The following is a 16977-nucleotide window of genomic DNA, read 5'->3' as shown; positions in this document are numbered from 1 at the left end:
TGAAGAGAGCCTTGTGTTCTGGTGTGTGTGTGGCTGCTTGAGGAGACTGGATGTGATCTATGTGTTTTTAAAAATTCTTCTTGGTGATGTTTTTTTGGTTGAGTTATATATAAGAATATATATATATATAAGAAACTTCTATGCAAATTAAAAATAATTTGTCTAATATGGCACTTCTTTAAATTTATTCACAACCTAGGCTGTCTCCTCGGTTCTTGATGTCGACAGTCTTTTAATCTGAAATAAATATTCCTGGCTACCTCTTAAGTACTTTGTAAAGCATTTATAAAATGTTTGGGGGTCAGTGAAGTTAGTAACAGGTTAACATCTAAACATGTTGAATACTATAGAGAGTAATGTCTCAAACTGTGTTCATAAGGTTCTCTTCTGATCTTTCCCCTCATACTCATCTAAAATGTGAGCCTCTTTGGCTTATCACAGTGTTTGAATACAGTTACCCTTTGGTCTTTTTGTCTGGTTCATGATCACCATTGGTTTGCATTCAGGTTTTTATGGCTGAAGAAATGGACATAATCTTGCTAAATGACAAGTTAATGTGCTCAGGTGATTTATCTGAATTGCAGCTGGGCATGCTAGGTCTCCATTTCGTGAGCAAATGATGCTAATACAAATGTCAATGAAAAAGACTGCCTGTCTTGAAAATTCCATTTCTTTCAAGTACCAGACAGCAAGCTTGTAGGTGTAGGGGAAAATACTAGCTACAGAAGAAGGTAAGTTTTCCAGAAGAGGGAATGCTCATGAGAAGCTTTTGGTACTCTTCTGGACACGGAAGGAAATGAGTCAGGATGTCTTGCATATATGATGTTGTTTTCAACAAGTGACTCCATAATTCCAAAGGGACAGAAATTCCACTATTCAATAAATGTCCTGACAGGCTATCTGCAAATTTAAGAGCTCGCCCAAACTTTTATTTGGGTTCTGCAGAACACGTGCAATATTATGAGGAAGGTCTTAAATTCAGTGTAATGTGTAAGTGCATTTCACAGCAGATAAACTCCTCTGGAGTGCAGGTTGTCAATGCAGACTGATCTGATGTTTCTCTATTAATGCTTACTTGTTTTCCAACTGACATGGCCTTCTTTTCATTTCAGAAATGGAAAATCCTGACGTGGCTGTGAGCAGCCGCAGTGCTCACGATGTTGAAAATCTTTGCAGCTATGAACAACACCTGTCAGTATCACAGGAGGAACTTTTGGAAGACCAGCTTAGAAGGAAGTTAAAATTCTTCTTCATGAACCCATGTGAGAAATTCTGGGCTCGGGGCAGAAAACCTTGGAAACTTGGGATTCAGCTACTCAAAATAGTAATGGTTACTGTTCAGGTGAGTCACTATGGAAGCAGAGACTCTTCTTAGTCCATGGGAAGTCAAATGAGTGCCAGTGACAAATGCTATTCTTGGTGTGGTGCAGCAACAGAGAGAGGATGGTCTGCAAAACTATCTTAATTGTGTCTATGTAGCTTAGATCTCAGATGGCGTAATTTTCTCCTAAAACTATTGACTGAAAAAATAGCTTTCCTAAGAGCAGAGATGAAAGGAACCACGTTTAAGGGCTCTACTTGACTTTTTACTTTACCTTTTTTTTCTTCCCCTTTTTGTTGCCCCCCAAAAGGGGGCATCCTTACATTTCTGTTTCCTGCAATACCATGTTCACTCTGGGTGCATTTGTAAAGAGCAGTTGCTTGTGTTTCAATATCACACAGTGGTAAGAACTGAAATTAGTGGTTTTTTTCATATTTGCTTGTGTGTTGTGTATGGTATACAAATTCTTGTATTGAAAAAAACAGAAACTCTGCCCCACTCTTCCTCTCACCCAGCCTTGCACCATAGATTTCACAGAACACATTTATCTGCTGCCCAAACCACCATTGTTTGTCTCAAAATTCTGTGGTTAAGGATGAAGAAGGTCTTTCATACAACCTTCCTAACACCTCAGATGGTGATCCTTCAGAGATGCCTGCGTGTGATTTACCTTTATGGTGGTGTCAATGCTATGACAATAGAGAAGAACGTTTTCCATGGTTGCATGAATGATGGGACAAACTGCAGAAGTAATAGCTCTCCTGCTATACATCTGGCAGCACGTTTGCATTCCCTACTTACTGCTTCAGTTTTAAATGTACCATCATCCTCTGATTGTCATCTGTCCCATTTTGCAACTAGAAATAAAATTTGATGGTGGAAGAACCTAAATAAGAAAGAAACTAATGCTGATTTGGCCTTTTCAGAGAAAATCTGCCCATAGGTAATTCAATCTTAGCACTACTGATTTGCTGGTGGATTCCTGGGTGCCTAGCCTGCTGAGCTTGCCTACAGAGCATTTTAGTATCTCTGCAACCGAGTTATCCTTATCAAAACCTACATATCCAGTTTGCATTGTGGCCATAAAACTAATCTGTAGACTACTGATTCAGACTTATCTCTGATTAATTTCTTCACAATACGCCTGATGCTAGATATGAAACAATAGTCACTAAAGAGAATTGCGAGCTCCCACAAACAATACATCACAGTCTTTTAGAAACCGTTTCTAGTCTGGATCATAGCTAGCAGGGTTTTACGTGAACTTTTCATGAACAGTTGTAATGTATTTTTAAATAGCTTCAGAGGTTATCCTGTTACAAACACAATTTTGATCATGAGAATAACTCTCAAAGCATCTTTCACCCAAACCTGAGGGAGGGATGTTTGTTTTTCTGAGTTGTCCTCAATTTGCCTTTTGTGCATTGGAGTAAGGACTTCAAACTGGGGTCTGGTTAAGTCCTGTCCTGCCTTTTTGGCTGAGGAATGCTGATACTCCCCAGGGCAAGTCATATTAATGTCAGGTTGAACTAACAAAGCAAGTGTAACAGAATATGAGTAGCTCGAATTTGAGATGATAACCTTTTCTTTGTAAAAATGTGAGTCCTTGGCCAAGATGCTGTTAAACGTGTTAAAGGAACATTCTTGAAACTCATTGTTTCCTAAAGTGAAACTTTCTTTTGACCAGCTGTGAAGTGGAGCAGCCTGCACATAACTGCTGTGTTTACCAGCGTGAGGAAAGAGGGGCTGTTTGCAGGACAGGATTCATGTGTTAACCCAGAAGTTAACTTTGTCTTTGAACAGGAACTATAAATGTCTTTTTCAGCTGGTTGTTTTTGGATTGAGCAATCAAATGGTGGTTGCCTTCAAAGAAGAGAATACTGTTGCATTCAAACATCTCTTCTTGAAAGGATACATGGACAGAATGGACGATACCTATGCTGTATACACACAAACAGATGTCTATGACCAGATATTCTTTGCAATAAACCAGGTAGGGATTGTTGCTGCAATGTATACAATGCATACACTTTTCCCCTGGGTGCCTATTCTTCTTCTTCATTCCCTGATAGTGTCTGAAATTGAATTTCTGTGCCAGTTGCTTAAGACTAGAATGTTGACTTGCAGGTCTTCTGTCATTGTTGGACCATTGTACTTGTGGTGACATCTTTAAAGCTAATCAGTATGCTAATTCTGCACTAAATGCAGGCCTTGGATTTGAGCCAGAGTGCTTTACAAATAACAAATCAGGCTTTCTAGTAAGGACTGTAAAGAGAAAAATATAATAAGCAAAAAGGTATTTTTATCAAAATCCTGCATTATTTTCTCAGATACCTTAAAGTGTTTGAGGACTCAGCTGTAGTGTGGTGTAGATTTCCAAGTTCTTTAGGTAACTTTTTAACCAAAAAAAAAAAAAAAAAAAAAAAAAGGGTTGTGGCACAGATCCAAACACTTATGGTGATTTTTTTCAGAGACTAACAGTTTTGGTGCCATCTGAGCTTGTTTGTGTGTTTGTTCTGAACTCCAGTACTTACAGCTGCCCAACATCTCTGTTGGAAACCATGCTTATGAGAAGAGGGGAGCAGAAGAGACAGCTCTGGCCATATGTCAGCAGTTCTACAAGCGAGGAACCATCTGTCCTGGAAACGACACCTTTGATATAGACCCAGAGATTGTGACTGGTGACCTAATCTATTGTATCTGTTCTTTGGGAGGAGGGACCCTACATTTATGATACATTCTTAAACCCTCCCCTCAGTACGGTATAGTCCTATCACATGGTTTGTGTTGAACTTACTACCAGCCAAAACTGGTAAGAAAACTACTGTGTAACTAACCTCTAGTCCTCACCTCCAAGGTAAGAGTTCCTTATGTCTACTGCCACAAAACAAGTGATGAGCCATTAGCAACCGGTGGCCCTCTAATACAAGTATTTTGGGCTAATTTCAGGAGCCTTCCATGTGAATTCACGATGAATAACTTGGCTGGTGTTCAGGGAAGCCAGTATATTTATCAACTAGCTTCCCCAATGACTCCTCTCTCAAACAGCACTTTCCAGCCCTGGGAGTGGGAGAGGCAGATGACAGTTAAAGAGTGTGATAACCCATGAGATGTTGTTGTGAGTACTTATCCATTGCAGACTGCTTGTACATTGAGCCGATGATGCTGGTAGACAACACAACAGTGGGAAAGCACGATTTGAATTTCACTCTGGATTTCCACAGGTGAGGGGGAATGAGCCCCTTCTGTATTCAGATATTTGGCCATTTTCCCTGTGAAAGGCTAACACAAAGTTCTATTGCAGACTAGTGACGGTGCAGCTCATGTTCAATCTGAAGGCAATCAACCTCCAGACTGTTCGTCACCACGAGCTCCCTGACTGTTACGATTTCACTCTGACGGTATGTGGCAGCTTGCCACGTGTCTTTTTGTTCAAAATAAGAAATTGTTCTTGCTGGTTCACCATGCACAGTCACTGCAGATGTTTTCTGAAGAGTGTTGGGCACCACTGCCTGGTCCCCAGTGGTGTCTGGATGACTCTGTCATGGCCTTGTGTACCCTGTAAATAATCACCAGTTGTGACTGTGGGGGGGTTAAGCTTTGAATGCTTGTGATGCGGTCCTGAAACACTTGCTTGGTTTACAGCCTTTTGTGCTCTAATCCATCTGAAGTATAATGAAAGCATAAACCTCTGTTTAGAGCATCTTTAGAGAGATGCTTCTAGGAAAAGTAGTTTTCAGATCATAGAGGGACGAGGATGTAGTTGAAAAGAATTTCACCTAGTATCTAGTTGATCAAGCAATTTGTGGCAAATACGTGCTTCACCAGATTTGTCTCTCAATTTGTCAGCATTTATTTGAATAAATTGGAATTATCTCAAGCTTAAACAAGTTTTGTAAATTCTCCCCTAGGAGAATTATTCTGAATCATTATGTAAGCTTAGCAATACAGTGTGCTACATATGTAATGGTTTGACTTTAAAAAGACATGCACTTTTTCTTTTTTTTTTTTTTTTGTTAATACAGATAGTGTTTGATAATAAAGCACATAGTGGAAGAATTAAAATAAGTCTAGCCAACGACATAGCGATCAGGGAGTGTAAAGACCGGCATGTTTCTGGATCAAGTAAGTACATAAATGTGTGCAAATTTTCTTGCTAAACTTTTGCCACACTAACACAATGTTTGTTAACCTTTTTCTTTGTTAAAAGATGAGGCACTATTGACATACATTCTCTAGTGGGTGCTCTCTAACTCCTGATTTTCTAAGGAACTGTTGTTCTTCAACTTCTGATTTTAAAGTCCGAGAACCCAGTCCCACCAGTACTGTTCTCAGCAGTTCTCAAACCTTGCACCATTGATATTGTCGAACTGATTTTTTTCCTCAGCTCACTGTGCATCCTTCTGGCTTTGGCTACTGAACTTACGCTGCTCATTGCTTTAAGTAGGGCTGTGAACCATTCTGCTAGCACCAGGCAACAGAAGGACATGTGATAGTGGTGGAAAGTTGAAACTGATTCACTCTTATTTCAGGACTTAGCACCGGGAAAGATAATGAAGCACTGTTGCTAAGGCTTTCTAGAGTGGAATGGCTAGGAACACTTCTTACTGCTGCTTAAATGTTGTTTGGCCTGTATTTGGGTGTGACTGAGGTGCATGGTATGGTTAAATAATCTATCTTAAATAGTTACTCACAAGAGCACCCTTTGTTGGCAGCTATTTAGTCTGGTAAACCATTATCTGAGATCTTTTTTGATTGGAGAAAATAAACTCTTTGAAAGTCAGAAGCATTCCAGGACTCTAAATTCCACTTATTTTTTAGTTTTTTTGCTGAAGTAAGCAATAGGATGAATCAGGTCCATTTTTCTACTTTGCCACCTTCCTCTTTTCTATGCCCACGTTAGGAAATCAAGAGCTGTCAGTGAAAAAGTAGGAGGGCTTTTTTTAAAGATCCAGATTGGAATTAATTTTGAGGAATTTAATTAAATGCATCACAGAGTACAAAACACACCACTTAGCGCAAATGCATACTCCACTAAACACTCTATCAACCAGCCTTGCTAGCTGATGTGTTATAAGTGCACAGCAGGTGGCATGCTGCCTCTAAGAGATTCCTAGTGCAGCATTCCAAGAAGGTTTTGATACCAGGCTTCTGTAATAATCCACATTTGATATCTATGTAGATTGCCTCTATAACAGTTTTCAAAATCATCTCCTGGAGTACCCTGTATTATTTGCTGAAAGCCAAGGGAAAATACAAAGGCAATGATTGTAACTGCACAATAACAAGTTGTTGTTCTGGACTACGCTGCAAAACCAACTTAAATGGCAACAGTACATCTGTTAGTGACTTTGGTATAAACAAGAAGTAGTGCAGTTTGTGAAGTCAGCTAGAACTTCCATATCCCATTTTGGAGAATTGCTGCATCTTCTTGCAAATTTAGCATTAATTTGTTTCACTTTTTTTCTCAAACCATCACTCTTTTAGCATTAAAAATCTAATCCTTATACACTCTCATCTAGCTTCAGCTGTGTGATAGGTATACAAACCAAAAATACATCTAGTGGTAGATTTGGTGCAAAATTTGACCTTAGTCGATCAAGAATGTGAATTTCAGTAACATAAGGGATGGAAAGCTTGTATCTAGCTCAATGTTGGTCTTGGCTAGCTGAACAGCAGTGCAAATTATCTGTGCTGCTCTAGGCCAGAAAACCTATCTGATACTCAAATACTGGTCTGGAAGAGAAGATGCATACTCTAAAGTTCTTGGGATTATTTTTTTTTTTACAAGTTCTGTCACTCCAAAAGCCGTTACAGTTCTTGTAAAATGGGCAACTCCCACCCCTAATTCTGCAGGGCTCTAAGAAGCACTCACACTCTGGTATATTTTTGATGTTTTATCAACCTTCCTAAGTTAACTGCAGTGGTATCTGTAGTGCAGATGCACTTGTTCTCTCATGAAAATATGTCAAATGAACTTTTGTGGGAAAAATGCTGAGATTTTTTGTTAATTCAGTTGTATACACGCAGTTAACATTAAAACTTGATTGTTACTTCAATACTCAAGATAGTCAACAAGATGAAATGCCTCTGATTATAAATACGTACATTTTTGTTCTTGCAGTACAGAAGAACACTCATTACATGATGATCTTTGATGCTTTTGTTATATTGACTTGTCTGGCCTCATTGATCCTTTGCACACGATCAGTGGTTAACGGAATTCAGCTCCAAAGGGTGGGTAAAACTCTTTCCTTGGAAAGTCTTCATGTCTCATGTAAGTCTGAATAACTTTTTTCTTTCTTCATTTCCCATAGGAATTTGTAAGCTTTTTCCTATCTTATTATAAGAAAGAAGTATCTTTCAGTGATCAGATGGAGTTTGTCAATGGATGGTACATCCTGATTATGGTTAGCGATGTCTTAACTATTGTTGGATCAACTCTGAAGATGGAGATACAAGCCAAGGTAACCTTTTTACACTGTCAGGCAGAAACTAATTGTTTCTGTCCCAGCTAGGTTTAAATCTCTCAGAGGACTTTAGGCTGGCTATACATGATTCTGAGTGGCATCAAATTTTAAAACTCTATCCTTCCTCTGGAATTATAACTGAGATGTGTTGTTTCCAGTTGCGAGATTTAAAAACTCCGAATATCACTAGATATTATAGTTCCAATTATCTTTGCTCCTTTGTGAATCCAAGGAATAAAATGAACTTCATCTTTGAATGTTTAAGACTGTTGACTTAAAGAGATCCCCATTTAGGGCCACTTGTATTTGCTTATTTGATGGATTCTTTAAGATTTAGCATTTAACTTTCTGTTCCCCATTTAACAAGTGTTTAACTATCACAGAGACTCCCTCCTTAAACATCATTATGCTGCTTTCCCAGCTTCTGGTTTCCAGCATGTACGTAACAGTCAGCCACAGCCAGGTCCTAGGCCTTCAATTTCTAAAATAAACTTAATATAGAAAAAAAAATCTTTTAAAAACAGGTTATGTGCAGCCAGAATTAGGGAAGAAAAATTATTACAATCTGCTATCCTGAAGCATTCTAATATTCAGATAATGTTCTTCACCAAATTTATAGCAGACTTTGAAATGTGACATTGCAACACAACAGACTTTGGACAGTAGTGATAAAAGGATGGGTCTGAAATCCATCTGGTGACAGCCTGGCTATCATAAACGCCCTGTACAAATTGCTGTATCTTACCTTAGGAACTATAAACTCAGTTCTTAGGAGTAGAAAGAAGCTGTGAGGAAGTTGGCTAAGATAAGAGATAACTCCATCCTGCTTTGGGAGAAGCAAAGATGAGAACAAGACTGGAGTAAGATCTTGCAGTTGGGATTCCACTATCTTGTATACAGAAATACATCTATTTATATATTTTTCTTTTCTAAAAGTGTATTTTACTAAAACTCTTCTCTGCAGGTACATTTCACTTAATTTTGCAAGCCCTGTGGACCACAATAACAAGATCTTGTTCCATGTTGCCATGTGAAAGTTAATGGCTGAATAACAAGTTCACATTAAAGTAGCCTAGATTTGCTTTTTGTCAAGCTGTAAATGAATTATGCTAATATAAAAGTTTAGCCAACTCTTAGAGGAATAAAAACAGAAAGCAGTGAAAACTTCTTATTCAAGTAAGCTGTCATGATCCAGGGTATATGCTAACTTTGATGAAAACAGGCCAGTATGTATAGGTGGAAAAAAAACCACTGAAGTGCCAATAAAATATAAATGAAGTTCTGGTTAGAATAATTAGAAGCTAATTAGTCTTCTCCTTGATAACTTTCTACACCTCGCAACTCCCGGCAACCTAACAAGATCCTCCTCAGTGTTTATCTGAGCTCTGCTGACAAGTCATGCTATTTTGTGAAAACTGCTTTGCCTACATACTGGAAGAACCTTCTTTTGTCTGCAGTTCTAAACTCACATCTGCACTGTCCATTGGGATGCAGCGGAGGGATTCCCAAGCTGCTCTGGGGAATCTGTTGCTGCAGATTCCAGAAGCAGTTGCTGCAGGTCTGGAAGCAGCATAAAAATGTTTGCAGTGCCACCCTGCAGGTCTGAGTGAGGCAGGGGAAGAGGGGTGTCTCTGCACCCGCATGCAGCTGCACTCCTGGCCTCACTGGTGAAACTTTCCTTGGCAGAACCTGTTTTATGAACAGCCGTATGTAAAGGCGTGTGAAATGAGTTATGCTTGAAAGTGCCCTTGTTGTTTGATGGGTCATCTGCTCTCTAATGCATATGACCATGAACTAATTTATAATGGGAGAGATTGCCAAAGAAAACAATGTTTCTTAACAGATCTTTGTAGTAAGGAGAACCACAATTTTGAACCTGACCGTTGTTATAATGCTTCATTTTTTTTCTTTCTTTTTTAAATGTCTTTTTTTCTTTTTTTTTTCAGAGTCTGACAAGTTATGATGTCTGTAGCATACTCCTAGGAACATCCACTATGCTTGCGTGGCTTGGAGTCATTCGCTACCTAGGTTTCTTTCAGAAGTATAATGTAAGGATCTCCTGGGATCTTCGTGCTGTTGGTATTTATTCTGTTTGTTGCTATAAGAGGGCTGGAAGAAATGCCTGGTTGAATTCTAACTGTTTGCGTTGCTTTGCGCAGCTTCTCATCCTGACACTGCGAGCAGCATTACCCAATGTCATGAGGTTCTGCTGTTGTGCTGCTATGATCTACCTGGGCTATTGTTTCTGTGGATGGATTGTACTGGGACCGTACCACGTGAAGGTAATACACTTAACATGAAAAAAAGACAACTTGAATAACAGAATGGATTCCAAACAAATGAGAGATTACTACTGTTGTCTTCTAAGTTTCCATGTCAAGGCTTTCCTTAATATAAAAATAGTGCATCTTCAACATGACGCTGCTCTGTTTGAGGAGCCTGACTGCCATGACTCAGTCAGACTTTCCTCAAGTTATGAAAGCTCTGAGTCAGAAGTGGAAGCTGCCGTGACTCCCAATCACATGCTGGTATTTTGAGAAATAATTTTCATCTTGCAGAACACTGGTGTCAGATTAAATCTTTGGAGACTTTATCCTTATCCCTTTTAAAAGTGAAATTGGCTTATTTGCTCCAGGTGAATGAATGGAATGCGTATGTGTGCAGGAGGTGACAAACTTGGCTCATTCCTCAAATGTTTTGCTGTTTTCACCTTGTCGTACCCTGGGCATACGAAGAGATCTAAGTTTGGCTCATTCCTCAAATGTTTTGCTGTTTGCACCTTGTCATACCCTGGGCATACAAAGAGATCTAAGGCAGCCAGGCAACAGCTGTGTATCTTCTTGGTGTTATGTACAGTCTTTGGATCCAAATAAAGCGGCAAACAGCTGTGTATCTTCTTGGTGTTATGTAGAGTCTTTGGATCCAAATAAAGTGGCGACGGTTGTCCTTGTCTTCTTCCCTCCTCTCTAGTTTCGCTCTCTGAACACAGTTTCCGAATGCCTTTTTTCATTGATCAATGGAGATGACATGTTTGCCACCTTTGCAAAAATACATCAGAAAAGTTACTTGGTTTGGTTGTTCAGTAGGATCTACCTCTACTCCTTCATCGGTCTGTTCACCTATATGGTGCTGAGTCTTTTCATTGCACTCATTACAGATACATATGAAACTGTCAAGGTAAGCATGAACTCTTAACTCTTCATTTGGAATAAAAATGCAAGATTGGTGCTATCAAGACTCATATCCCTCAATATTTTGACTAACTCTTCATTTGGAATAAAAATGCAAGACTGGTGGGTGCTATCAAGACTCATATCCCTCAATACTTTGAGTTGCAGTGCATGCCAATTTAAAGAATAAATCTAATGGCTACTTTTGAGGGTGCAGAGTGATGACAAGAGGTTTTTAATCCTTCCCTATTTCAGTTTACTTAGAAGCCTCTCTGATTTCCTGCCCCAACGGAAGCTAAATATCTGCTAAAAAGCAGTAATTTCATACTCAGTTCTGTGAATCTTATAATTTGAGACTTGAGCAATGCCTGAAAAGTGACCTGGTAATTTCATACTCAGTTCTGTGAATCTTACAATTTCAGACTTGAGCAATGCCTGAAAAATGACCTGGGAGGATTTGGGTTATCGTATGTTTTAGCTTTATTACAGGTTTAACTAAATATCCATTTTTAGCACTACCAGCAAGATGGGTTTCCGGAGACAGAACTTCAGAGATTTATATCACAGTGCAAAGACTTACCGAACTCTGGCAGGTACAGGCTAGAGGAAGAAAGTTCTGTATCTCTCTTCTGTTGTAATGGTATGTACCTATGTTAAAATTATACACTAATGTTTATGCAAAACGTCCCTGGTATGTTTATGAAGAGTACTTAAATTTTGGGAGGTAGAGTATGTACCTATGTTAAAATTATACACTAACGTATATGCAAAATGTCCCTGGTATAATGTTTATGAGGAGTACTTAAATTTTGGGGAAAAAACTCCACAAAAATCCCAAACTATTTCTAATGCTCTACAATGGAGCACTTCAGTGAAACGTCTGCAGCCAACAAACTTCCTAGGAGAGGTGAGGGAACTTTTAAATTAAGAATCTCTTAGCATATGAAAAATAGTACAGAAAAATAGATAATATATACAGTAGCTTGGGAACCCTGTGTGTATAATGTGCAAGCATTAACTCTTCCTGGCAGGCCTTAAATAGTCGTGCCTTCACTGAACTCATTCAGTGTCTTATCCACCTTTTTAATGGTACCTTGTGCAGTGAGGTGTCCTAACTTAAATGGTAGCAGACCTGAAACTTAGGGAGAAAATCAGCTTGACAGGGTTTTAAGATAGCATGCAGTTTAAGATACTATCACAGCACTTGGAAAAACATTGCCACTATGGAGAGCTTAATGCTTCAGTTATTTGAAGTTTTGTTTCTTCAGGAATACTGATTGCAGGATACGTGGTTTATATTTAACCTGGCTGGCAGCAGCTCTGAGTCTTGTTTGCTGAAGGGTCCCCTGGTGGGGGAGACTGAAAGTATTTGCAGCTTGATTAAAAAGATCAAAGGCATTTGCAACTCTTTGTTACTGGGCTTTTCTGGTGTGCTACGTTGTTGTATGCCAGATAGAATATATTTCTGAGGGGGAGGAGATGGGGCATATTTCAGAGCAGGGTTCTCTGCTGTTCTGACCGATTGCCTTACTGGAGATGAAAGTGTGGGATGAAGCAGAGCAGGGCATCTTGCTCCTGGGTAAAGGGCACGGAAATGTTAATATTTCCTTTTCTGCACATACACCTCTCACTTTAACCAGGCAAGAAACCCAACACGAGGCAGGACCGAGTGGGGATGTAGTACTTCTCCCGTTGACTTGGAGGCAGGGATCAGGACTCTGGAAGAGCATTCGAAAAGGAAAAATTGTTTACTCTCAAGCAACTTGTTCTTCAGGGGTATTGAGCACCCAGCAGCGGCCTGGACCCAAACGGAGCTGTAGGCATTAAAGTGCCTGGTTTCAGAGCCTTGTTCCCTAAATTGATTACCTATTCTTTAATGCTTTTATTCTGGTGCTAAGTGTCTTAATCCACATCCATGCCTCATACAATGCATGTTAGTGTTACAGACTGGTTTTTATCTGGAAATAATGTGATTCTTTCTCTAGAAGCTAGACCAGGGCTGACTTTGCAGTTGCCTCTAAATACTGGACATTGCTCTGTTAGCTCAGTACTGTGGCCTTCTGGTTGTACTTTGAAACAAATGATCTGTAGGAATATGTATCTCGAGGGGGATGTTGCATTATCAGTTCTATGGCTTCCACTCCTCAAACAGTCATATGGTCCTACAGGACACACAAGGCTTAATTCTTTCACGTGTTCAAAATGTTTTATGGTGGTTCATAGCAGTTTCTTATCAGTGTACATCGAATTAGTAATTAAATAGTTCAGATGCATTTTTAAGGTTTCTTGTACAATGAAACCATTATTTTGATGCATGCACCTGACAACTTCCCCCCTCTCTCCTGTACAGGTTCTACTGAACATATTTAATGGATTGTGGAAGTGTACCATGGAGGCTTTACAGCAGCAAACTGGATACAAGAACTGGACGGTGGAGCTGGTGGAAAACCTTATACCTAAAGACTGAATTTGCTTTTCTCGAAAAACAGTGTAAGCCTGTGGCAGAAGCTTGTTATAAACTTACAGTCTTTCTGATGAGGCACTCCCACTACTAGTTCAGGGGGGGTTTATTAGCTTTGTTATATTTGTTTCCTCAGTTAAATTGTGCTAGAATGCAAAGGGCATTAAAAAGCTGTTTGTGCTCAGAGACTTGGCTAGATTATGTGAGTAGACTAGAAATGCAGTGACTTTCAACTATAAGTAGAAACAGTGCTGGACATCTGCAACTTTAAAATCCAGCCTAGCCGTCAGTACTGCAGGCGTTATCCAGCTGTGCTGACCCATCACTGAATGAATGAAAGCTCATTCTAGAGCCCTCAGCATTTTCTGTTTATTTACACTCATACTAAAAATAAACTAAAACTATGAAATTTGGTGTAACTTGTTTCTGGAGACATTACAGTGAATGGCACAAGCCATTCAAGTATGGCTGAGTGTATAAACTAAATATTTCTATAAACATAAGTACCACTTGGTGTAAGTGGCTGTCTCTTCTCAGAGGGGGCAGATATATGCCAGGCCAGAACCGAAGTTTGAGGGGTGAGTTGTGTGGAGAAATGTAGATATTCTCCTATAGCCAGCGCTGGATAGGATCAGTTACAGTCTTCAGCTTTGCAGCATGCTGACCTTAAGTTTTTAAAGGAAAAGTCAGACAAAAGCACTTTCAAAGTATCTAATTTTTTATTTTAAATTGTCCTCTGGTACACAAGTCTGTAAACCTGAAGTCTAAACTAAGTTACATACACAGATGGTGTGCCTCTGAGAGTCATATCTCTCCACGCTTCAGAAACTGGATGTTTCCTATCAGCCTAATAACCTGGTACTGTCAACGGCTGTCTGAAACATTAGATCTTATAAAAGTTCGGTTTTGACAACTTAGTTTATCTAATTTCTTGATTGTGATACCATTTAATGGATGCCTTATTTTCTATAGACTATTCTCTCTGGGAGCAGAATAGAAAACCGAAGGGAAGTATATTTTAGATAACTGGCATTTGTGAGCAACATTCCTGTAGCTGTGTGTGACAATGTATAATGCTGTCCACAAAGGTGGAGGACACTAAACATGTTCTGTCTGAATGTTTACACATTGTAAATATGCTACAATAAACACTCCAGCTGCAGTAAGTATTGTGTGTGTCAGTATTCATCTGAAGAGTAAATGTTGCCAGGTCAATATAGGAGTTTTTTTTTTTTTTTAATAGCAATATGCAATTTCTGGCATGAAACTGTGTGGAGTGTGTGAACTTGCATTTCCTGTAGTCAAGATAGTTCCTGTGGACCCTGGTAAGGACTTGTGCCCAGCTGATCCTGTTTAACAGAATTTCAGGGTTTGCCATAGACACAAATAAGCATGTGTCAAACCTTACACTAAAAATGTTCCTGTACATTACACGAAGTTTAAATTCAGCAAAGGCAAAACAAATGCCAGGCGTAGGCAGAAAAGGTTAGTCACAGTATCTGAAAGTTTCCTGCATTGAGATCCTTGTCTTCCAACAGTCACCTAAGGTTGAAGACTTTTGAAGCTTTTCAAGGAGATTCAAGGCAATCTTGCCTTGAAATATTAAGTGATCATGTTTTCTGTTGACACGTTGAACTCCTTACAGGTCTTAGACAACACACAATATATAATCTGCACATCACCATGTTATAAAATAGTTTGTGCAAGGAATTTGGGCAAGGATGACAAGCACTTTAAATCACTGAAATGCAGAGGCTGACTTCTTAGCAAGGCTTGTTCATACAGAATTAAGGGAAAGCTAAGATTAATAATTTTCTCAAAATGCAAGTGTGTTTTGTAAATAGCTATGAGATACTCTGTTTGCCGATACAGTTATAAGGCAAGTAGTAGTCTGATTTAATTTAGAAACAGGACAGAGCACATGCTTTGTCGCTGTTAACTTATGAAATTGGCAACAAATTTCAACAAAATTTGACAGTGCTCTAAAATACAATTTTTTACAAAGTTTTATAGAAGCAAGGAGAAATCACATTAATAGAAGCCTGCAGTATGAGTATAAGGCATGGGAAGCTATAAGGGGTGACCCCAGAGCAGGAAAAAATATCATATATAGATTCTTTCAATTCCTAATAGGATAAATCTTCCACTGGTTTCTGTTGCCTGAAGAGCAAACTTCACTGTGAAGCTTCTTTTGCAGTGAAATCCCTGTTAGAGTCTTTAAGTAATGACCTGTGGTTGTGCTACAGCTAAAGAGTATCAATTGAGACGCAGAAATTCATTGTAAATCCACGCTCTGTTACTTCTGCTGGACTACACAGCTCTTAGTTTAGCATTGCTGGCAGTTGTGTGGGTTTGGGGAGGCAAAAGTTCGTGAAACTTGCCTTCAAACAGTAATGGGCAGGGTCACAGTGTGAAGCAGGAGAGGAAGGGCTACCTTACATCAGGAGAAGGATGTGTAAAGCAAAGGATAGGGTGGGAGGAAAAGAAGGGACAGCTGCTTATAAAGTTAGCAGAGCAGCAATTGCATATTTCTGGCCATAGGTGCAGGTTGTTAGATGGGGGAAAGAAGAACAGTATCCAGACAAGTTACTGGCTTACACCTGCTCAAAATGTCCAGTTCTGACTGGAAAAATAAAAGTTGCTTGTAACATATCTGGTATCTATCTATATTTTATTTTTTACAAAAACTGTGTATTGTTCTCCTTGGTATTCAGGATCTTCGTCTGCCTATTTGGCTCACCTCAGAAGCAGCCAGTCAATGCTGTGTTTTTCTGCCTACTGGCTGTGTTTGAGATGAAGTGCAGTTCTGACAGGAGACCTGTGGCTGCTGCTGTTGTATGTGTGGTGGGGCTTTTTAATCTTATTTTGTGTCGATACATAATGTGCTACTTATGGCCTTGCAGAGCCAAGAAGTGTGACAATGATCTTATTCTAAAAAAACCCCTCATGACTTCAACAGTATCAGTGATCTTAACACTAGCAATGCCAGTAACACATGTAAAGCTGCATCCTGGAGACATCAGTATCTTTATGCTGATACAATCAAACAGGCACAGATAGAACTGTCAAATGCAGGTGGGGAGAGCAAAGAAGCAGATAAAGCATCAGATAAACTCATTATGCTTAAAAATGCCATCCTAAGGAAACAAGGCTTCCAGTGCTATCCAAGAAGGTGTGGAGGGGCAAGAGAGTTCCTTTTCTTCTGAATCTCATTGGGCTTTGGGGAGTTGCCTGAAAAGTACTGATAGTCCATATTTCCTAACAAAAATAAGTTGCAAGGTGCTAAACTTGGATAACAGCTGTTTTCATAGCAAGGCTCATTTCAATGCCAATGTTTTGCATATGCCCAGATAGTGAGAACTTGTTTGCAGCAGAGCTCAGCTTTTAACAGAATGAACTTACACTGAGAAGGAGAAGTGGGGGCCATACTTGTTTCTAAGTACCAGTTTCCACGTTGGATAGAAGCATATTCTCACGTAAACAGTGTTCATGCAAAAGAGGAAGAAATCAAATCCATATATGCTCATAACTTTCCAATAAAAAAGTGTGTAAAGG

At 39.3% G+C, this 16977-nt stretch overlaps 1 protein-coding gene across 1 annotated transcript; it reads left to right on the top strand.

Annotated features, from left to right (window-relative positions):
• Positions 1-1114: 1114 nt before the first annotated feature.
• On the top strand, positions 1115-13344 carry MCOLN3 (mucolipin 3). The gene is made up of 13 exons (XM_010078429.1): positions 1115-1342; positions 3147-3314; positions 3849-4002; positions 4461-4545; positions 4626-4722; positions 5347-5446; positions 7446-7558; positions 7639-7788; positions 9738-9839; positions 9951-10073; positions 10762-10968; positions 11475-11601; positions 13312-13344. Exons 1-13 carry the CDS (start codon positions 1115-1117, stop codon positions 13329-13331), a joined length of 1674 nt encoding a protein of 557 aa, XP_010076731.1. The 3' UTR covers positions 13332-13344.
• The last annotated feature ends 3633 nt before the right edge of the window (positions 13345-16977 follow it).

This window comes from Pterocles gutturalis, unplaced genomic scaffold (assembly GCF_000699245.1).
Source record: "Pterocles gutturalis isolate BGI_N339 unplaced genomic scaffold, ASM69924v1 scaffold1238, whole genome shotgun sequence".
NCBI classification, from domain to species: Eukaryota; Metazoa; Chordata; class Aves; order Pterocliformes; family Pteroclidae; genus Pterocles; species Pterocles gutturalis.
This window is presented reverse-complemented; position numbering and strand designations above follow the sequence as displayed.

Bases quoted from the DNA above. Each gene is read 5' to 3' on its own strand.
- MCOLN3 (XM_010078429.1), top strand. From the start codon at position 1,115: ATGGAAAATCCTGACGTGGCTGTGAGCAGCCGCAGTGCTCACGATGTT. The intron at 3,315-3,848 runs GTAGGGATTGTT...TCTGAACTCCAG, and splicing joins TATTCTTTGCAATAAACCAG to TACTTACAGCTGCCCAACAT. The intron at 4,546-4,625 runs GTGAGGGGGAAT...GTTCTATTGCAG, and splicing joins TTCACTCTGGATTTCCACAG to ACTAGTGACGGTGCAGCTCA.